At 37.4% G+C, this 24,137-nt stretch overlaps 1 protein-coding gene across 1 annotated transcript in view; it reads right to left on the minus strand.

Moving 5' to 3' along the window:
- LOC122799376 (major histocompatibility complex class I-related gene protein-like) overlaps positions 1-24,137 on the minus strand; it is a 647,776-nt gene that overhangs the window by 536,156 nt on the left and 87,483 nt on the right. Inside the window, exon 2 of the mRNA XM_044068388.1 lies at positions 10,863-11,120. Coding sequence (XP_043924323.1) covers positions 10,863-11,120 — 258 coding nt within the window. The remainder of the gene's footprint in view (positions 1-10,862; positions 11,121-24,137) is intronic.

A 24,137-nucleotide genomic window follows, 5' to 3' on the forward strand; every position in this document is an offset into this window, starting at 1 on the left:
AAAATGTTGAGTTTTGTTACTTATTAATAATTTTGGGCTTGATTTCACTTACATAGAGTCTGTGATAACCTGTAGAATGCATTGTGAAGGTTTTGTCATGTTTAGATGCATTTATACTGCTAAATGAATGTTTGTCACTAGTTTTTAATAAGTTTCCCGCCAAAATGTTAAGAGAGACAATCTGGGATGTGGGCTGTCTCATGCACAGTGTCCATGAGCTACTTCAAAAGCTTCAACTCTCAGAATTCTCACAGAGAAGCTGAAAGCAGCTGGTCTCACCTTTGACCTAGATATCACACTGACACACCACAGATACAGGAATAGCAGATTAATAATATGTGTTAAAAACCTATGTCCCAAACATATACATTACTATAACTCATTTAATTAATCTGATTGACAAACATAAATAATTTTATAACTCTATACTGGAAGAAATTGTCATGTGATATATTTTAAAGCAGTAGTATAGCATGTTTGTAAAATCTGGTTACTAAAATGTGTTTGCTGTGCATTATTTTGTATAAAGCAGACATATTTATTGAAGGGACAGCAATGTAAGATGGTGCTCAGTAAAGATACAACTCAGTGAGATCATATATATATATATATATATATGTATGTGTGTGTGTGTGTGTATGTGTGTGTGTGTGTTTGTGTGTATGTGTGTGTGTGTGTGTGTGTGTGTATGTGTGTGTGTATGTGTGTGTGTGTGTGTATGTGTGTGTGTATGCATGTGTATATATATATATATATATATATATATATATATATATATATATATATATGTGTATATGTGTATATGTGTGTGTATGTGTGTATGCATGTATATATATATATATATATATATATATATGTGTGTGTGTGTGTGTGTGTGTGTATGTGTGTGTATATAGATATGTATATAAATGTTTCTGAGAATCTGCTTAACTATGAAGTATGATTTATAACAATTTCTATGAATACAATATTTTATTCTATTGGCAATAATGAGTTTGAGTAAATGCTCATATACAAGCAATTCAAGGTTTTTTTGGAAGCTGTTAACTGTATTTACATGACAGAAAATAGATGCATCCTAATATATGTAATGTCTGAATCATATTAGCCAAAGTTTTTGATTTAAATGAATGTTAGAACTTATTTTTCTCTCCTCTTGATTTCTAACATCAAGATTATTTGAATGCTATTTGAATACAAGTGTTTTATATTACATGGATGTATATAGTAGTATGAACAGTTTTAAAAAAAAAAAAAAAAAAAAAAAAAAAGGTTTATTTTAGTTTATATGATGCTGTTTTACCAAATGTGTAGTCTTGTCTTGCTAGATAATTGAATTGAAAACTGTTAACTTCAGTTAAATATAACTAGTATTAAATTGATAAGGTGGTAGCTGACGTACTGCTGCTTAGGGTAGGGGGTTAACTTGAGTGGTAAATACTACTCTAAGTTGGAGTTTATAACTCCAGGCTGGATGCAAGGTTTAATCCTTACATTATTTTCACTTGTTCATTGTTATTTGTATATAGTTTTGACATCCACAATATATTTTGCACATTCATTGTCACTACAAACAAAATTGAATCCTATACGAAATCCCACAAGAGATTCAATAAATACAGCTATATTTAAAGGTACACCTAAAGGAGGAGATGTAACATTACTTATCTTGTTATTTGTTATTTTGATCATAAGATTCTTAAGTTTTAAAAATGCCAAATGACATCTTTAAAAGGAATTTCTTTAAACATTAATGGATTGAATAATCCATGTAAAAGGGCAAGCCTAATAAGATACATTAATTTACATAAGGCCAACTTAGTCTTCCTATAAGAAACCCATCTCTTGAAAAAAATATTGATAAACTAGCCACAAACAAATATACAGTATTGGTTAGTTCAGAGCACACTCACAAAAAAAAGGAGTGGCTATTTTATGGAATAAAAGTATGCCCGTTCCTAAAACCATTAAGTCTTATCAGGATGACAAAGGAATGTTTTGTATGGTTACAATACAAATTAATGGGAAGACTTACACTTTAATTAATGTATATTGGATACATGGAATTGGTATTAATACAGTGAAACATCATCTTGATAAGATCATATCATTCTCTATAGGAGATATTATTTTAGCTGGTGACTTTAATTGTATACTACATGAAAGTGATACTACCACTATAGGAAAGAGAAGAATTACATCTAATGCAAAACATTTAAAGGATTTTGCTAATTCTTATCATTTGAATGATATTAATAATCAGATAGATTCAAAATCATTACCATACACCTTTTTTCTAACAGATACAAAACTTATTCAAAAATAGATAGGGTCTTTATTTCTAACCAGATGGTAACAGATTTAATTAATTCCAGAATCATTTCATGTCCTATATCTGATCATAATTCAATTGTTTTTGAATTCATGATAAAAAATACTCATAATGTTCAGATCAAAAGGATACCAGCATACTTAACTCAACTAAAAGACTATAAAGAATATATACTTTCAGAAGTAAAACATTTTTAGACATAAATAACACTCCTGAAGTCTCCATTGTTTATGTTTGGGATGCCTTAAAATCATATCTATATGGACAAAGTATCAGATGGTATAATAATAAAAGGAAATCTTGGGATAAGGAATTGTTAGATATTCAAAGTAAATTAGACTCTTATAAACATAATAATAAAGAAAATATTATGGACAAGAAAGTTATTGAAGAAATAAACAAACTAAATGAGAAATACAAAGAAATTTTAACTCATAAAGTTAAAATAACTTTAGAGAAATACAAGTTTTGTCTTATTCAATAAGCCCCAAATACTTACATAGACTTAAAAATAAAACAAAAGGTTGAATAAACAAAACCATATCAAAGAAATCTTTTCTCTAAGGAAAAAGAAGAATGTTTCTAGTATACCAGAAATACTAGATGAATTTAGAAATCACTTTCACAAAATTAACCATAATAATATTAACATGGAACCTAAAGATAAAATAAAGGAGTTTATAACCACAAATATGAATAAAAAGCTTAATAAACAACAGATTAAACTATTGGACAAGAGTATTTCATATACAGAAGTTATTACACAAATAAATAAGCTTAAATCAAACAAAGCACCGGGTAATGATGGTATTATACCAGAGATATATAAAATCCTTTCTAAAAATACATATTCATTAATACATAAGGTTTTTATTTTGGCCCAAACTGAGTTAATAACCCCCCCCATCTTGGCAATATACATTTATTTTGCCAATTTAAAAACCTAATAAAGATCCAACTAGATGTTCTTCATATCGGCCCATCTCATTACTTAATGTTGATTATAAAATGTTTATGAATATCTTTGCTGATAGATTGAAGACAATCATTCCCGGCATTATAGATATAGATCAGACAGGCTTCATTGTAAATAGAAATACTTTTGATAATATAAGAAGAACTTTAACATTAATAAATTTTGCAAATAGGAAAAAGAAAGATTTAACACTTATTAGTCTTGATATAAGTTCAGCATTTGATTCAGTAAGTTGGGACTATCTGTTTACCTTAATGAAGTGCACAAACTTCTCGGATGCATTTGTAAATCTAATTGAATATTTATACAAAGGAACGTTGGCTTATATTAAGGTAGGAACATATGTTTCACAAAAAATACCCATTCTTAAAGGTACAAAATAAGGATGTCCACTTTCTCCACTATTATTCACTTTAGTAATGGAGCCTTGGGCTAATTTGATCAGAAACAGTACTGACATAGAGGGTTTTGAAATAGATGAAAATACAACATCCAAAATTCAACTTTTTGCAGATGATGTTCTAATTACATCAGCAGGATCTAATTCTTCTATACAGTCTCTATTTGATAACATGATGAATGTTAAAAGTATTTCTGGTTTAATATTCAATGAAGAAAAAACTAAAATACTACCTATATATACACGAAAAAATATTCTCATTAGTGATTTTACTAAATATGTACCCAATTCAGGTCAGATAACTTATTTAGGTATAATACTATCTAAAGATATTAAATCTATTATATATAATAATTATAATACCTGTTTTCTTAATATACAAAATCTTTTTAATACCTGGAATAATATGTTTTTACTATGGAGGAGAGACTTACAATTATTAAAATGATAATATTCCCCAAGATTTTATACTTAATACAATCAATAATACTTCCACCTACAAAAATAATTATCAAGAAACTGAACACAATAATGTTAAATTTCTTATGGGCACCTAATAGACCTAGGATTGCATTAAAGAAACATACTAATAGCTGGTCTCAAGGGGTATTTCTTTTCCAGACTTTAATTTATATACTATCTCTTCTATTGTAAAAGTTATTACTTTATTAATAGATCAGTCATATGTCACAAAATGGAAAGATTATTGGGAGCTAATTAGTATACACTTCATGAAAATCTCCTTAACACATAAAAATATGATTGTAAATAACTCCATGTTATGGTTACTAAAGGAATTTTGTACTTCACCTATTACACCTAAACATATGGTTTGTTACCCATTAAATATTATTATTAGTTATCGTAACTTTATATTCATGCACCCTAAGTATAGGGAATGGAATTTTATTGTATTTCCTATAATGTATACTCAGGGTATGCTTTTGTCATCTACTTCTGAAGGAACTCATTTAGCTATAGATAATGATCTAAAGTACTGGTATCAGTTGATATCTGATAATAAAGTTAAAAATCTAGATTTCTTAAAACAAGAATTTGATCTAAGAGAAACTTGCTGGTTAGAGGTTCAGACCTTTAAACAACATCTCATTAATAAAATAGATTTAATGTCTATAACTGTTAAAGAATCTATTCCAACACTGATTGATTACTTGATATTAAATTTACAACATAAAGTTTCTGATAAAGGTAAACTTTCATACATACATAAAGTTATCAGACAAGAAACTTTTTACAGTGTAGATTCATACTGGAATTATTTCACTTCTATTAATGGGGACCCACCAAATCAACAAGATAAACAATATATATTGGAATCTGCTTATAGAACTACTTCTTCCATTGTCTGGAGACTTTATACATAGAAATTTTTACATAGATCTTTTTATACACCTTTGATGATGAATAAAATAAATAATAAAGATAATCTATGTAAGAGATGTAATGTAGAAATTAATGCTGACTGGGCTCATATGTTTTATGACTGTATAAAATTGAAAGAATACTGGAAGTCAATTAATGAATTTTTGCAGGCTCTTTTACAGATAATTTCATTATTTCTAAATCTCTTATATTATTCAACACACCTGTACCTCAAAGTGTTAAAAAGGTTAAGCTTCCCTTGTTATGGTCTATTCTAGCAGTGGCTAGGAAAATAATAACTAGAAATTGGATTTCAGATACACCTCCTTCGTTTAATGAATTTAAAAATGTTATGAATATAGTGTGCCATATGGAAATAAACACAATTAGGACTAGAACAAATAGAAAAACATCTTATTTTATTGTATGGGATAATTTACAAAATTTGTTAAAAAAAATTTAATTTCAATAGCATGGTATTTTAGTTTAATTAATTGATCTGATTGTAGTGGATGTCTTTGTAAATACTTTAGTTGTTTTGCTGAATATTATAATAATACCTCTTTTTAATTACTTGTATAAAATTGTTATGATATTTCTCTTATATGTTAAAACAATAAACCTGTTTTGAAAAAAAAAAGAAAAGAGTTGTTCGTTTCTGTAACTTAACCTTTTTGTAATGTGCCGGCCTGTCAGCAGTAAGAAGTTCTACCCATGTGTTCTCTTGATCTTGTGAGCTTTTACCATTTTTAACAAAATTACAAATCCACTTGATGAACTGCGTTTTGAAAAAATCTAAGGATGTGATGACCGAGCCCCTGTACTGCAGTATCTAGCCCAAAGATTCTGTGTCCACATTGTAGAGCTTAGACAAAAGATAGATCCCAAGCCAAGAGAGGGTCCACAGCCAACAACCTGGAACTTTGACTAGGTGGTAGTAAAAACTAAAGTAATTTGTCACTGAATGAAAGCTCCGCCGACTAGATGTCAACCTTATTAACCAACTCAAAAACCTTCCTACTCACAAACCATATTCCTAGCCTACGTGCAACCCCACTGGGCCCAAAATAGGTAAAAAATGTTTCAGAAGCCTGCAGACTCCAGATGGTAATCTGTCAAGCCAATGATCTAAAACTACATTAAAATCACCACCCACTAAGACCAGACAGTGATTAGAATGCATAGATTTAATGATCGTTGCCATTTGCCTTAGTGGGGTGACATTCTCATCATTAAGTTCATAAAAGTTGATCATAGCAAGATACCCCAAATGGGTACAGAGCAGCACAATCCCCATCTCCCCATCTTGTCATGATGCTCCTGAATGACTGACCATCCCAGAGATTTTGTGAGCAAAATCACAACACCCCTCTTGGCCATCGTTGTGCAAGATCAAAACCAAGAGCCAGACCATTTGCCAAAGCACAGAGATGCTTGTTTCTGCTTGACTTTAGCCTCCTGTAGAACAGCAAAATGTACATTCTCATGTCAGAGATGCTGCAGTATAGCTTTAGATCTCTAGGGTGTTGACATATTCTTAACATTCCAGCTAATTCCTTTCAAATCCTACACCACCTCCTTACAGCTGGGCAAGCCATGTTGATTAGACCTAGAGTGCTGTAAGGTGTAAACATTTGGAAGTGTAGGTCATATTATAATGGACAATTAAAGAATAATGCTAACACAAACTGAACTGCCAAGTACAAAAGGAGAGACACTTCAGAAAGCAGACACCCACCCAGTTAAATCCACCCCCACTAATCACCACATAGCCTGTCCCTAGGATGCATCATCATTAACTCGAAACATAAATGGGATAACTATAAACCAAGCATGTATTAGAACAGTAGAACAAAACAATTTAAGCCACTGTCACATTAGATAAATGCTCGACCCAATGTCCTCAGGTCCAAAGTGGCAACACATCCTGTTAGTCTGACTGAAATCTGGAACAGACCAAGATTGCCATGGGAAGAAAAGTAGATAAGAACTACAAGCTCAAGAATTAGAAGGCAGAATCTCATCCTCATTGTTTTTTTGTGAAAGGCCATCATTAAAGGATTAGTCCTCCCAAGATCCCTCAGTCAAAGCAATCTAGTCTACTTGAATTTCAGAGGCAAGAAAGGCGAAGTCCTCAGTCTTCTTTGGAACTATAGCGACAGGATCAAAACAATTGTGGGTAACCATGGCCAAAGGGAACAAGGCTACTTTAATACTTCTCTGTGCCATTGTAGGAAGAACAGAACCTTCTCTATGCTTTTTATTGGAGGGCAATTTGCTAGGGGACCCATTGGCAGGCAATTTTGTTTCTTTGTATTGCAGTTTGTATAGTTGCTTTAGCAGCCATATCAGCATACGGAACTTTGGGCTGTGTAGATAAGAATCTATCTGCTTCCACAGGGTCATGAAAGATGAATTGAGCTTGCGCCTTAGATATAAAGAGCTATGCTGGTTACCTGAGTCAGACTTGGTATCCCAATTCCCTGCAGCATTGCAGATATGTTGCCAAAGCTTTTCTTTTCCTGTATAATAAGGCATTATAGTCAGCTACTGCTTTAACCATATGGCCACTGATCTTAAAAATTGGCATCTATCTCCTGGGATTTGCGTGCAGTGTCTTCATGATTGTTGATGTCAGAAAATGTTACAATAACACATTGAGGGTTATCACTGACCTTTGTTCTGGAAGAGAACTGATGTGCCTGCAGAATAATAGGAGGATTCCAGAAGCCCACTGTTTTATCCAACTCCAATTTAATGAACTTAAAGGCTCCAGACACCCCGCATTCTCCAACAGCACTATAAAATAAATATTGGTTCACCTTGCAGAATTCTCTAAGTCTTCCAAATTAGAGTCCAACTGTAAGGGGTGAGATTGAAGTTCTTGGATCATGTGAGATTACATGGTGACACTGTCTCTCTGCTGACATAATTCCCCCTGTTGCTGTGATGAAACCTTCTGAAGAGAGTTAAGTTGGACATCATGACTGGCTGTAACAGATTTAATATGCTGGATGTCTTCTAGGATGCTCTTCATAATTGAAGATAAGGCTTCTACTAAAGTATTGCTGGCTTGTAGTTCTTCCAACATTTGTGAAGAATCTGATGCCATTAGTCCGCTGCATAAATTTCATGGAGCCAACATGTTTTATTTCATATAAAACACTGCATACATTTCCATTTAGGGATCATCATGTTTTTAACATCATGCTAACTGCTGCTTCAGTTAAGTAGTTACATTTCAAAAAAATACATACACACATTATATATATATATATATATATATATATATATATATATATATATATGTATATATATATATATATATATATATATATATATATATATATAGATAGATATAGATATATAGATAAAGATATAGATATGTTCTTGGACTTGTAGTCTTACAAGTCTTCATAAGACATCTAATGTAAAATCTAACCATTCCACTGCTGGGGTATATGCTTGCTAAGAAAGTCCCAGTCTGAGGTTTTTTTCCTTGGAACAGACTTTTTATTTCAAATGAAGCAGGTTCTGCTTGATATTTTTAAAGAACAGTGAATGGAAACAATTAAATTCCAAACATGTATAGGCACATGCAAAAGCCTAATACTGCTGGCTTACAATGACCTCACTTCCTTCAATATTTTCATAAGATATAATAGCTTTGCATCTAGAAAACAGGACACTGTAAATCTCCAGTTATCAAGCCTGTGTACATAGTTATTCACCCTTCTACCGAACGAGTCTACTGCTCCCCAAGTAATTCATCCTTAATATTAACTCTATCCCTCCCCAACTGACTTAGGATGATTTACTGTAGATCATATATGCTTAAGTCTAGACCAATAACTTCTAGAAAGTGCCTATGTACACTTTGCAGTAGCATCCGCCTGAATATTGTTTCCATGACATATACCCTCTACTTATTCCTAGGAGTGTGTTTTTCCATTTATTGGTGTATCTCTTCATTTTTCACTCTCCCCAGGTACTTCAGACAGCTATCTGAAACCGAGCATTCTCCAAACGATCCAGTATCGTACCTTGAGTGCTTACCTGTGCGTGGGTATCACTTAGGGCAGCACGACCTCCCTGATTTTGCCTCAGATGTTTTGCTCTGTCTCTCATAAAATGTTTGATTTTGGTAAATTACTGTGGATTATAGTGTGTGTCAATAATTTTGTACATTAGAGTTTCACACCTCTTATTGTTCATAAAATGCATGTTGATGGAAAACATGTTTGCAGGATTCATTCATTGTTTACCACATTGTGTTAAGAGCCGCAGTAAAAAAAGAACTATTTCTGTGATTCAGTATTTTGTGAGTTATAGATGCATAAGCTGCAATGAGGATAGACCGCATTATCAGGTAATTTGCATGTCTATGAATCTTTTGGCAGTTACCATGAAGTGCAGATCAGCACTTCCTGGGGTAATTAGCAGTGGCAGCCTTATCGTTTTAGCATAGGCACCCCTCTCCCCTCAGATATTCTACCACAGGCAAGGGTACAGCAAAATACACAAATATTGTATATCCCATGCCTGTCCGTGTTGTCAGAACATCTATGATGACTTCTTTTCCCCTGCCCTGGTAATTTACGAATGATTGCAGTCAATCCTTAATGCAAGACTTTCAAGTTCCATACTTTATGCCTTCACTAAATCCATGCTAGTGCAAAATCTGTTATCCTATGAGTTTGTGAAGTACTCTTAAAGTTTTCTGTTCCATTGCAGGCATTGTATAATGCCCAAGATCCACAATGTATGTCAAAAATATAGTGCAGTAAGCTAATACAGGGATTTTTGTGTCAGGGTAGATCATTCAACTCCATTTTTCCCCTTGGTAGTTTTTGTTTTTTTAGTGTATTCCTGGTGTCTAGTGGTGGCACAGAGGAATAGTATCCTCAGACAAAATGTACAGAGTTTGAATATTGTTTAGTGCCTTTTAAGGCATTCTATTTTTCCCTGGATTCTAGCAGTTTTATGTATCTTTATTTTTAAATATGTGCCTTTAAAGCATGTCATATTGGGTATCCTGGTGCAAGGAGTGGTTGTGAAAATCTACATGGCTGAGTGAATCTCTGAATCACTTGGTGTGTAGTTGCCTTTCTAGATTCTCATTTTGGCGGTGTGGGGGGTGGGGGCATATGGCTAATTCACATATGCCTCTCACCCAGACTGCCTTATTAGAATCTAGTACAGCCACAGAGATAGCCCACAATGGTGATGCACATCTTTGTGTAAAAGCATTTGGTAGGGCTATCTATAAATTCAAAAAAGAATTACAGCAAGGATCACAGTAAAGTTTATGAATTCCCCCATTGTTTTATTTAACTTTTTAAAGTGAATTACAGTAATATTTAAAAATTAGCCCTGATTTTGGGCCTTTGTCCCATGGTCTCACCATTATCTTTGGCAAAGATGTTTGGAACTACAGGCAACATTATAGTTATAAAGTTTGTTTATTAAACCCCTTAAGAATGAATTAAAACATGTAAATATTGTTAATTCTTTTGTTTAATCTCACAGTACTATATTAAATGACTCTCAAAACTGAATTTAGAAAGCTGCAACAATTATTTGGCTTAATCTGAAGGATTGTTCTATGTAAAATGTCGTGTACATATTCAAAATTTTTGCTGGATAAGGAAATTGAAATTTATCTATTTTACTAGCTTTTCAAACTCTAGCAATGGCTAGATTAAACACATTCCACTGTTCTTTTTTTCACTTATTTAATTTTGTAGTTGAAATTCATAGAATAGATTTACCTGTAATGTTAGCTGAAGACAGTACCTTCTTAGAAAAAGCATTGTGTTCATCAAAAAATCCATTTGCTCTTTCGGCAAACTGCTTCCAGTGATAGTCATCTAGATTTTGTGTCAGAAACTGCTGCCGTGAAGCCATGGTTCCAGTTTTGCTGTCATAATACATAAGGGGTATTTCATCTAGAAGCCACATATTAATGAATCCTGGGATATTTTCAGCACCATGATTTAGCTGGATGTTGTATTTCAGTGTATGACTCCCTGTGGAAATAAACAGGCAGTAAATAGGGAGTTAAAACAGTATTACAATGAATATATTAAAATCCAAACAGTATTTTGTTGCAGTATAAGCTACCTGCTACAAGTAAAATGTCATGCTATTTCTGCAAAAATTGCTTTCAGGGTCAAAATTAAAATGTGAGAGGTATTTGATTTATACCTGCATAAAGAGATTATTAGACTGTTAGAGAGTATGCTGAGATAAAATACTAAGTAAAAACATATCAAAACAGCAGAAGAGAAAACTATGGCTACTAAAATTTTTTTGATCTGAAACAGTAGGAAAGCAAACAAATAACTGAATCTTTCAAATAATAAAAACATAGGCTGGGATTCCAAGACGGCTAGTGCATTGTGTAGCACAAATGAATGTGATTAGTGTCCATTAGTAGGCTGAGGGTAATTCTAAGATACAGGTAGAATATCTGCACAATGACCTTAACAATGCCAAGTGTAGCAATGCTAACAAGTGCATAATGACATGCAAATGAGGACATCATGCAAATGAATAACATGGATGAGGTAGATGAAAGCACTAAAAATAGTGGAACAAATCATAGCCATATAAAACAAAGGCACTGTGCAGTGGCACACACTCATTACTGAATGCCAAGGTTCATAGTGTACATGACAAAGACATACTAGAGGCAGCAGTAGCAGCAGCATAGCTTTATGTGTTACAAAATGGTACAATGGTTGTCCATTTGTTAAGTGATTCTAATAGCATCACCCATATTGGTGGGCAGTGCTATCATTGTTACACTGACCCAAGGCAGTGCCAGCTTAACCTTTTCTGAGAGTCAAAAGCAGAGGTTCAGAAAAGTAAACCGGAGATATTGTAAGCATTTATTTTAGTATTTAAATTTGGGTATTATCATTGTTGTATACGGTTGTGCATATGTGCTTAACAGTATGTGATTTGTTTTATAACTGAAGAGGAGCATCATATGAATGTGGTTTGGCGCAACAGAAGGTGGCAGCACCTTTCACTGAAATGGGATGTGTATGACATCTGTGCCAGTCAACTGCAATACACAATTGCATCTGTAGCATATATGCATGATCATTTCTTCCACTTGTGTCATCCTTCTGTAGGTCCAATTATGGAAGAGGATGAGAAGAGTCCATGGTCACCTTAGTTTTTGCTAGTCACTTCCTCTAGAGCTAGGTCATAACTAGCTACCAACTCTACCTCTCAGCATGGAGAAAATGGTCTCCCTACTGGAGATGACCCAGAGGGGCTATTGGTGTCTTCTATCCCTGTCTGCAAGTAGAAGGTAAAGGCACTGCTCCTGAAGGTGGACCAGTAGAGCTTCCAGCGGTATCCTGGCATTGGTTGCTGAGGCCATTCACTGCCAAGGTGCACCAGTAACTGGATGCTTACCTTGGCAATGTGGGAAGCCTTTTGGTGCAATTGATGAAGCCATGACCATCAAACCTCACGTATTGGCAACTGCCTCATTATATTGTCACAAAGGTAAGTGATACCTTGATTTGTTTTCTGTCTATGATGACCTGTCATTCAGCCATGTCAGTAATTCACTCTAACCCCTTCCCAGTGTGTTTCCTCCCTAATTTGTCATTCCCCATTCATTTTTGCCATCCATTCTTACCCTCTGTATTTATGTATGTGTCCATTCTTTGTCTTCCCTTACTTTCTTGTGTAAACTGCCTCTGTTTGTGACTGTGTTCCACGTTTGTCTATCTGCTCACCTACCTGCCCTTCTCATTCTACCCCATTATCAACCATGCCTCAATACCTACCTCACCTACACCTCTTTTGTAAAACATACAATAGGGGCACTATTTCTCCAAATATTGGCATACATTCCTTTCACTCGTCTGGTCAGGATAAAACAGATGAACATTTGTGGGTTCAGTTCAAGCAGCTTTCTTACACACAAACACATCAGGAATGAAGCTTTGTAACTTAAACTCAGTTAAACTTATAAACAGACTGACTACCACACTCATACATGTTAACACACTGGCTGTTCTCTCAAAATGGCACTGCTGCCTGCACGTGCTCAGTATTTATATGTACATGCTTACATCTGGAAATGCTTCTTAAAGGTACATAAACACACTGATCTATATCATCCTTGTTTGAGAAATAGTCCATATATGAAATGACAGTATTCAATGACATGCAATTTACAGAAATGATCTTTTGACATGCAATTATACAGAACTAATTCTTTCATAGGTTCATAGGTTCATACTAGGCTATCTGCCCTAGCACATTTATAAGCCTAGCCAGAGTGTGTTTGGCTTTCGCCACCCATTTTAAATTAATTTTGCTATGCCCTTTTTCGAGGTTAGTATACTGTGCCTCTGTCTAACAGTGACACAGAAGTGATACCTGGGATAAACCTACGATCTCCCATCCATTCATCAAGATTCCTCTTGAAGAGAGTCAATGAGGGACTCTGCCTAACCTGGACTGGGATTTTATTCCAGAGTGAAGGGAGCCTCTGGGTTATGAATCTGTCCCTCCAGCATGTCCTATTTATTTCAGTGCTGAGGTTCAAGTCTCTCAAGCGCGTAGCTCGATGGGATTTGGATTTTCTGAGGTGCAGCATGTCCATTAATTCCGGGTTGGACATGGCTTTATATGTCAGGCACAGATCACCTCTGAGCAGGCGGTATGCCACTGAGTAGAGCTGGAGTTTCTTTAACCGGGCAGCATATGGCATCTGTTTTAGCCCTTTGATCCTCTTGCTGAGGTACTTTTGGGGTCTTTCCAGTTGCTGCAGGTGTCTGGTAAGGTACATCCAAAAAGGGGCATTGTACTCAATTATGGGCCTGATGAGGGATGAGTAAAGAGGCACGGTGACCTCCCCTGATCTAGATGTGAATCCCTTCATGATTAGGTGGGCTATATAAAATGTTTTTCTAACCACTTTGGCCACGTGGTTGTCAAATGAGAGATTGCTATCAACTTGAGTCCCCAGGTCCCTAATGACTTCTTCTGTACTTAATGGATTACCACCTATGTGATAATTTGTGGGCACTTTGTTTTTGCCAAAGGGGATGACTATACACTTTTTGGCGTTTAGCTTGAGGCCATGGCTCTGGCACCAGTTGTCTGTTTCTATGAGGCCCTTTTGGAGGATGCTTGTGTTGGCTGAAGAGTCAATTATGGCGCCCAGTTTGCAGTCATCTGCGAACTTGGTCAGCCACGGTCCTTCCGTGTTGGCCTGTACCTCCGAGAAATATATACCGAACAAGAGAGGTCCCAGGACTGAGCCTTGTGGGACGCCACTTGTAACTGGTTTGGAGTCTGACATGGCTCCAGCAATTCTAACCATGTGGGTTCTGTCCTTGAGCCAGTTTGCAACCCATCTAGTGACATAGGGGTTTATATTTAAGCTGGTGAGCTTGTCTATAATGCCCGAGTGGGGTATTGTATCGAAGGCTTTTGCAAGGTCCAGGTAGGCTGTGTGGACCACCTTCCCCTCGTCAATGGCCTTGGTGACTGTTTCAAAGAAATTGACCAGGTTTAAGAGGCAGGATCTGCCCTTAACAAAGCCGAACTGGGTAGGATCCAGTGTCTGTAGGTCCCCAATATCTTTATTTATGAGGTCCATGATGATCCTTTCCATAGCTTTGCAGACCAAGTTAGTCAGGCTTATGGGGCAATAGTTTCCAGGATCCGTTGAGGCACCACCTTTGTGGAGAGGGACCACTGTTGCTGTACGCCACTCTTTAGGTACATATCCTGTAGTAAGGCTGAGATTGAACAGTAGTTTTATGTTTGGGTTTAGCTCTTCTTGGAGTTCATGTAGGACGCAGCCCGGGACACCGTCTGGTCCCATTGATGCTGTGTTTTTGCTTTGGAGAGGGCGGCTCTTACCTGAGCATCTGAGATGTCAGGGGCAGCACTCTGCTGGGATAGATATTTGCCCTTTTGGTGGGGAGGGGAGAAGTTTGTGCTGAACCTGTCAGCTAGGATGTTGGCAATGTCTGTGGGTTCGGTGTATTTTTTGTCATTTTGGACTAATTCTGAGCATATCTGGGAATTCCCACCCAGGTTCCTAACATAACTAAAGAAAGCCTTGTGATTATCCTTAGTGTCCTGTGCAATTTTTCTCTCAAAGCTGGCCTTAGACAATTTTATGAGTGCCCATAGTTTTTTGCTAATACTGATCAGAGATGCCTTCTCTTTTTGGGATTTTGCTCTATCATGTAGTAGCTTCCTCCTTCTATTGTATAGTTTGTTTATGTCTGGGGTCCACCTTTGGAGGATTGGGTCTTGGTTTTATTTGGGATTGCATGATCCATTCATTCCTGAAGGTGTTCATAGAATGCGTTTATAAAGAATTCTGTGGTCTGGGCCGTATTTTCCACAGGCCCGGAGGTTTTGAAGGATTCCACCTTGGTTTTGAGGAGTGTGAAATTTGCTTTAGAGAAGTTTTTCACTGTGGTTTTCTGGGAAGGGGGTGGGGTCGGGATGTGAATATCCAGTGAGATTAGTTTATGGTCTGATCTTACCAGTGAGAGATACACTTCTGGACTGGAGCATAGAGTCCCCATGTTGGTGATGATCAGGTCCAGTATGTTTTCCCCTCTTGTGGGAGTGGTAACAAGTTGTTCCATAGCATTTGCGTTTATAAATTATAGGAACCTTTGGGCTAGGGTGTTGGAGCTAGAGTAATGCTCCCAGTCTATGTTTGGGTAGTTGAAGTCGCCCAATATAATGGTGTTTGGAGAGACCTTCATATTTTCCAGTGTTCTCAGGAAGGCCGAGTGGGGTTCCTGGGTTTGGGAGGGTGGTCTGTAGCAGGCTATAAACTGGAAGGCAGTTTTACCCACTGTTAGTTGCACATGGATAGTCTCTGATACTTCGTGCTGTGCCACCAACCTGGAGGTGTGGGTATCTTTGACGAATATTGATACTACCCCTCCTTCTGTGGTTCGGTCCACGTTTTGGGGCCGAAAAGCATGGTATGAGGTATAACCTGGTAGTGCTGGGGTGCTCTCTGGAGCCTTGAACCAGGTTTCTGTTACTGCACAGATATCGATGTTCTCCATGCTAAGGAGAGTTTCCAGTGCATGCATCTTGAGGTTTAGACTTCTGGCATTGAGTAGCATTACTCGTAGTTTCTTATCCCTTGTGATACCTATGGAGGTGGGTTTGTCTTTTGAGCCTTGCCTAAAAAGGGCACTATGGGGGTAGCAAGAGCCTTTGCCAATATCTGAAAGCCCAGGGGTGACAGGTGCAAGCCGTCCCTAGTGAAGCATCGTGGCTTGTCAAGCATGTCATCCCAGGCTGACAGGCATTGGATCCCCTTTGAATGACACCAATACGTAAGCCAATTGTTGAAATTGATCATCTTGTCTTCATATTGTGGCATCATTCTTGGTGAGGGTAAGATGCTACTCAAGGTCAGGGTCATACCGGCCTGGGCTACATGCTCAGAGAGCTCCTCTATGTCTCTTTTCATGTAGTCCAGGGAGGTACGTCTCAGGTCATTCACACCTGCATGGACAATGACTGAGTCATATTTGTACTTGCCTTGGAGTGACCTGAGTGCTTGTGTTATGTGGCGGATCCTAGCGCCCGACAGGCAGCTCACCGTGACCTTCTCCTTGTTCAGCCTGGTGAGCAGGACGTCAGTGTGCCTAACGATAGAGTCACCTATTACAAGTGTATCAGGTGTGTTGTTTAGCCTTAAGGGCTGTGACTGTTCGGCACACTGGCTTTGTGAGCTATGTGTTGCACGTGTTTTGTTTTGGGGTAGCGGTTGCTTGGGTGTCTGCTTTGGAGGTCTCTGCTGCTTAGGCAGATTTTTATTTAGAGCCTCCGAGTATGTTTTTGTGTGTTTATGTGTTTGGTTTGCTGTCGTGGTAGGTCTATGTGAAACTGGAATTGTAGTAAGTGTGGTTTCCTTCTCCACCTGACTGGTTACGCCAGTACTGAGTTGAGAGAGCTTAGCCTCCAGTTTGGCTATATGGTTGCATCTCTCACATGTGTTGGAATTTGTTGGGAGGAGGAGAGGGTTGTCTGTGAACATGAGGCAGTTGTAACATTGCCTCAAGATTCCCAGATTCACCAGATGGACCAGAGTGGAGATTGACAACTGACCTTTGGACATGCTAGAATAGTATTGGGAATTCCTTTATAATTGAAAAAAAGGGCCAATGGGGAACAAGGTACTCAAGGGGAATTTGTGAGAGTGTAGTGCTTTTAATTTTTTAGTGCTGACTTATATCATTGCTTTAGTGAGCAAGTGCCAGGTGACTTAAATGCAATGTGTTACAGGTAACTTAAATGCAAAAATGACAAACAGTAACTTTCTTCAAGTGAAACAAGGAAATAAGTACAGTAAGCAATGCAGATATCACTAGGGATCCACAGAAGCGCTGAAAAGCCGCGTTTTAGGTGGAATTAGCGTTTCAGGGAAATAACAAGCAAACAAACAACAAGCATACAAACAAAGCTAGATTCAGCAGGCCTGGATCTAGTCTATGCTACAGCAAACAAGTTGTACCAATTTCAGTAAGAAACAGTTCAGATATGCAGGCACTATAAGCCTTTAACCAGAAATTCCCAGCTCAGAAGGGCAGAGTCCAGCCTCTCCTCCCACAAGAGTGCAGACCACGAACCTTCTTAATGTAAAATAACTGGCCTGAAGTTTGACATGCAATCATACAAAATTAGACACGTATAAAACAATCATATCCAGGTTGCTGTGTATTTTACACTAGGTCTAGAAATATGACCTAACTGTGTAACATAAATGTCAGAATTCGGTCTAGGAATGGGGACTGTCTTCAAGGAATGTTCAACTTTGGGGACAACTAGGACATCATCAGGAACTGGAATGGATACTGAGACATGTTCTTTGGTATGAACATTGTCAGGGTTGCTCTGAGATCTAGAGTCTCTATCGCAGGTACGATGCTGTGATGTCATTTCTGATATAGGAAGATGATGTCTGCAGTTTGTCCTGTACTCTAAACCCTCAGATTCAGGTGAATTTGTAACTCATGCCAGCACAGCTAGCTGGAATTTTGTAAATAATTATATGTCATTTGTATATCAAACTGATTTGTACAGATGCTTGTGCTGAAAATGTATTTGTGAGGTCTGCTTGTATTAAAATGTATCAGCAGTGCACCCTGCTGGAAGGAAAAGAAATGTACATATGTTATTGTAACTGGATTAAATGTATATGTTATAGCAGCAATTTTTCCTGTACTCTATACCCTCAGATTCCACTAAGGAGGACCTCGGCTTGGCACATATACCTCTTCCTTGACCAATTTGATCAAAGCCTTTTGCTATTTGCATACTCACTGTCTCGCCTTTTAACAGATGAAGAAATCTGCTCATTTTATCATAGGTGGACTTCTGAGAACGCTTCTTAAAAAGTTGGGCTTTAATTGCTCTGTTGTTTTTAGCATTAGGCACCAACAAACTAGAACTGATAGGCAAGGTAGTTCTGGTTTGCCTGGATAGAAATCTCTGAGCAGGCAAGCCAAGTAGGTTGTCACAGGGTATATTTCTGAGATTGAGTAAATTCAAAAATATATTGGTATTGTCATGCTTTGACCTCTCCAGTAATTGATTTGCACTCTGTACTGCACATTCAGCAAGGCTATTTGATTGTAGATATTCAGGAATGCTAGTAACATGGATAAAGTCCCACTCTTTAGCAAATCTCTGAAACAATGGACTGGTAAACTAAGAACTGTTGTCAGTAATAACTTTGTTTGGACTACCATAGACTGAGAAATGACATTTCATCTTAGTAATAACAGCACTGGATTTTAGGTTAGGTAGCAAATCGATCTCAAACCAGTTCGAATAAGAGTCTACCAACACTAAGTAATGTTGATTGTTCCACTCAAATATGTCAGTTGCTGCTGTTGACTAAGGAAGTTCAGGAATTTGGCTTAGATGAAGTAGCTATTTTTGCAAATGAAGCTTAGTATTGTTGCACACTGAACAAAAAGAAAGCACTTTATCAATGTCTTTTGCTAGAGAAGGCCAAAATACTAGTCTTCTCACCCTTCTTTTGGTAGAATCGGAACTTGGGTGGCCACGATGTAAAACCTGACTGCATTCACATTGTAAGTTAGTAGGAACAACAACCACATTTGGACCTTTGAAAATGATACCATCTTCCATCAGCAACTCACCTCTGTATGGAAAATAAGGTTGTACTTGTGGCGGTACACAGGATTGCTTTGACAGCCATTCAGCATTGATGAAGTGGTTGAGCTTTTGCAAAATTGGGACAGTCTTTGTATGATCTCTTAGCTCATCACGTCTCATAGTAGAAAAATTGAACACTTCCACGATATCAAAGTAAAAATTCTCTGTATCAAGCTGTTCTGTGGCATTTCTGGGTGATCTGGATAAGATATCAGCCAGATAAAGAAATGTACCCCTTTTATAGACCATTTTGAAAATGTAGTTTTGCAATTTGAGCACCATTCTTTGTCGTCTTGCTGGAGTGGAATGCATAGGCTTCTTTAAAATAGTGACTAGAGGCTGATGGTCAGTTTCTGTCTGGATAGCCCAGCCATAAATATAATCATGGAACTTTGAACATGCGAACACAATTGCTAAAAGTTCCTTCTCAATTTTAGCATACTGCATCTCAGTTTGGGTAAGAGTTCTAGATGCATAGTCAACAGGTCTGCCCTCTTGGAGAATAGCTGCACCAAGACCAAACTTTGAAGCATCACAAGAAGAACTACTGGTTTGTGGACATCATAGTATCTTAATGTAGGCAGGCTGGCAATTTACTCTTTGAGGTTAGCAAATGCTCTCTGGTATTATTCTTACCATGACCATGCAACATTTTTGCATGTCAGCTTTCTTCAAGGTGCTGATAACTCACTAAAGTCAGGGATAAATTTGCCCAAATAATTAACCATACCCAGAAAATACTGTAGGGCTTGGACATTGTCTGGAGCTGGCATCTCAAGAATGTCTGCTTGCTTGGAAGAATCTGGTCATAAGCCTGTACTGGTAAATAAATGACTTACATAAGTAACTTCTGGTAGTCTGAATTTGCACTTCAGAGGACTGAGCTTTAAATTTACTTCACACCCTTTGTCCAGAACTTTCATGAAGTTTCTGTCATGCTCTGCTTCACCATTACCTCCATCTAGTAAATCATCAACTATTATTGCACATGGATAGCCCCCAAAAAATTACTCCATTGCACACTGAAAGACTTCACTGCCAGAATTTATTTCAAAAGGTCTTCTGAGGAATTTGTATCTACCAAATGGGGTACTGAATGCAGTCAGTAGTGAAGATTTGTGATCAAGCATCACTTGCCACAATGAACTCTTTGCATCTAAGACAGAAAAAACAGTGGCATTTGGCATGAGGTCGGCAATCTCCTCAACTGTACGCATAGGAAGATGAAGTCTCTTTAATGCCTTGTTCAAGTCTCTTGGGTCAATGCATATTCTGATCTCATCTGAATGTTTCTTATGAGCAGTTACCATGGAAGACACCCACTTAGTTGGTTCTGTGACTGGACAAATCACACCTTGCTGCACCATTTTATCTAACTGGACCTTGACTTTGTCCTGCATAGTTATTGGAAGTCTTCTTGCTGGTCTAACCACTGGACTGACCTCTGGGTCTACTTTTATCAAGTACACAACTGGAAGTCTGCCTAGCTTGTCGTTGAACACATCAGCTTACTCTGAGAAAATAGCATCAGTAAAGCTGGAACTAGGACATGTGCTTACAAGATGTATATCTTTGGTAAAAGAAAGACGTTTCATTCTTAAACTGTCTCTGAGACCTAATAATGACTTACAGGTATTCTGACTACATAAAACTGCAAGCTTTAATTTTTCCCAGCCGAATAGTATGAAAGCACTACCGAGCCTTTGGTTTGAATCTCTTCACCTCCATAAGCAACAAGCTTCGCACAATTGTCCAAATTAAGTTGCTCACCAGCTCTCACTTCAGCAAATGTTTCTGCTGACATGACATTACACTTTGAACTAGTGCCTGCTTTGAGCTCTTTGGGATTACCATTGATCAGGACTGTACAAAATACTTCATTCTTTGCCCACAAATCTACTGCATTAACCTTTTCACCGACCACTGATACACCATCTACATAGAAAGTAGGGTTGCAGCTTTCTACATGATCAACTTGCTTTTTTGAGTGACCTTTCCTAATAACTGAATGAGGCTTGCTTGATTTACAAAACTTTTGAAAATTATTCCATTTTGTACACGTGTGGCATTTCTGATCAAATGCTAAGCACTTCTCTCTTTTAGACTCATGATTGGCTCCACAATTATGACAATTAACAATAAGACTTGATTTGGGTTTTGCTGGCTCACCCTTATACTGCACTGAGGATGCCCTTTTTACTGAACTAGTCTTGGGACTTGCTAGAAAGCTATGAGGTCTCCCAGGAGAACCCACAGTGGTTGCTGCTGCCATGTGCTTAGGCCAGTTTCTGCTTGCCATGTGTTGCATGCTGTCTATGTTTGCTCTAGAGGCTGCTGCCATGTTTTTATCACTTATAAGCATACTTGTGTGCCTTTCTGTGAGCTCATGGATTGCACACATCTCTATGGCTTTATTTAATGGTAAATTACTGTCACGTAGCAAAGTCTTTCTCACTGTAGCACTATTAATACCACACACAAGCCTGTCCTTTATTAACTCATCTTTCAAGTTACCAGATCTGCACGTTTTGGCTTTATTTCTCAAGTCAGTGATACAAGCTGCGAAAGTTTCACCTGGCTTTTGGTCTCTTGTATAAAATAAGTACCTCTCTTATCTAACATTTGTCTGGGGGCTATACATTTCTCTAAATTTACACTTTAAGCACTCAGGGTCCTCCCTGGATTCAGCCAGTACCACAATATGATGGTTTGCCCCCTCTCCTGCACACACTTCTGGTGCATGCACAAATGAATGTTCCATTTTAATGGCCTCTGACCCAGCTAAGTTAAGAAAAATGAATGCCCTCATATATGCATCTTTGTCAGAAAAAGCTGCTTGTATGGAAATATCGTATTCATGCTGGAATACTCTCCAGTTCTCTGCTATATTATGATCAAACACAAGTGGACTTGGTCTGCGAAATGTCTCTGCCATATCAACACACAGTAGTGAAGGTGCTTGAAATCATGTACAAACATACATACAAATACATATGCCAGAACTTTATGCCAGTGCTTGTAATTATACACAATAACACAACAAACTTTTTGAAATAACTGCACTTTGCCAAGTAAGTCTCTGTAGCACAAAAACACTCTGAAATCACTATACTTTATGATACTACTCCTTATCAGGGCAAGAAATACTTTGAAATGACTGTACTTTGTGAATAAACTGTACACAGCAGAAGAACCTCAGAGTAAGAAACAGTCTGAGATGAATGCACTTTGCAAATATAACTCTACACAGCACAAGAGCCTTTCAAAATAGTCATGCTTTGAGAAATAACTATGTACAGTGTAAGAAACACTCTGAAATGGTGGCACTCTGAGAATAAATGCACACAGAACAAGAAACCTTTTGAAATGGCTGTCCTTTAACTGCACTTTGCAATATAACTGTACTTTGCACACAGAAAACTCTTTGAGGTAATTACACCATAATAAAACACACACTCTGCAAACACTTTGAACACTCTGAAATACTTTGAACAACTCTAGTTATGCTTTGAATAGCTTTGGTCAGTGAAATACTAGTTTGTGCCCAAAACATGGTCTTGCTCTTTAAGCTTAATTTGCCCTTTTTATTGTACTCATTATGCCCTTTGTGATGACCGTGCCCTGGCCCAGCAATCAAGGAGCCTCAATCCTCACCACCAACACCAGGGAGGTTGTCTCATAGAAGAGGAAAGGATAACAAATACACACAGCAAAGTACAGTTTCCCTTAAGTGCACACAGAGATCACAGCCAGTCTGGGGCTGGTTGCTCCCTTGCTCTCCAGGCCCCAATAAGACTCCCCACTGGCACAGCTTTTGGGTTCAGATCTCAGTCTAGCTGGCAAGCTAACCTCCAGTACCCTCTCTGTCCAACCAGTGCTTCGTGTCCCTACCCAGGTAGCTGACACACACCCACACTTTGAGATAAGTATTTATACAACTTCACAGACACTCCTGGGAAAGGCTGACACAGATTCTCTAGCTGTGCCCCTTTACCCAGACTATACGGTAGTAATTTCTGCCACCACCAGCTAACAATTATTAGCTACCCAAAGGCCCTTGATAGGGTGTCCAATTATTACTGTGCAATATTATTATCCAATTGGTAATGTGACTATTCAGTCTAAGGCTTTGTAGAGTGGCTTATTACAATGAACTCTATAAATATGAAATGTACTCTAGAGCCTACTTTGTCTCTACACAAACCAGCCACAGTAAAGGTTTTAAAATATTTAATAATAAATAATTAAAAACACAAGACAATACTACTATACCACAGAGATATCTAAGAGTTCAGAGATCACACAGAAACTTAAAATAATACAGTAAGATACGTCTGATGTCAAAGAAAAACACAATCTAACTTTCTAATCTTTAGCTTTTCTTGAGAGAAAACAAAGTGCTATAATCCTACTACATACATAAAGAGCATACGCAGTGCTGGGGTTGATGGTCCAAGACAAAATGCTTTAAATCTCGCTCTCTCAACAATAGTTTTTAAAACTCACTAACAAACAGCTCTGCTAAGGCCCTCCCAAATTGCATCATTTTGACAGTTAGGTTTTCCCAGTATTCACATTACATCATTTTGACACTTAGTCTGGAGTTCCCAGGCCACAAACTGCATTATTTAGCAATCTAACACTTGCTTAGGAAACTACAACAATAAAAGACATTTCATATGTATACTCTAACAATTATTCTTTAAGTTAAGACAATAAAAAGAATGTTAAATAAACATAGATCTCTCAGCGTAAGGTACCTGCTATGTCCCCAAACGAAAAATGTCAATATCAAGGTGCAGGTACTCCACGACTATCGAAGCCAACCATCAACC

The sequence above is a fragment of the Protopterus annectens genome, chromosome 1.part0 (assembly GCF_019279795.1).
Source record: "Protopterus annectens isolate FY-2018-M chromosome 1.part0, PAN1.0, whole genome shotgun sequence".
NCBI lineage: Eukaryota > Metazoa > Chordata > Ceratodontiformes > Protopteridae > Protopterus > Protopterus annectens.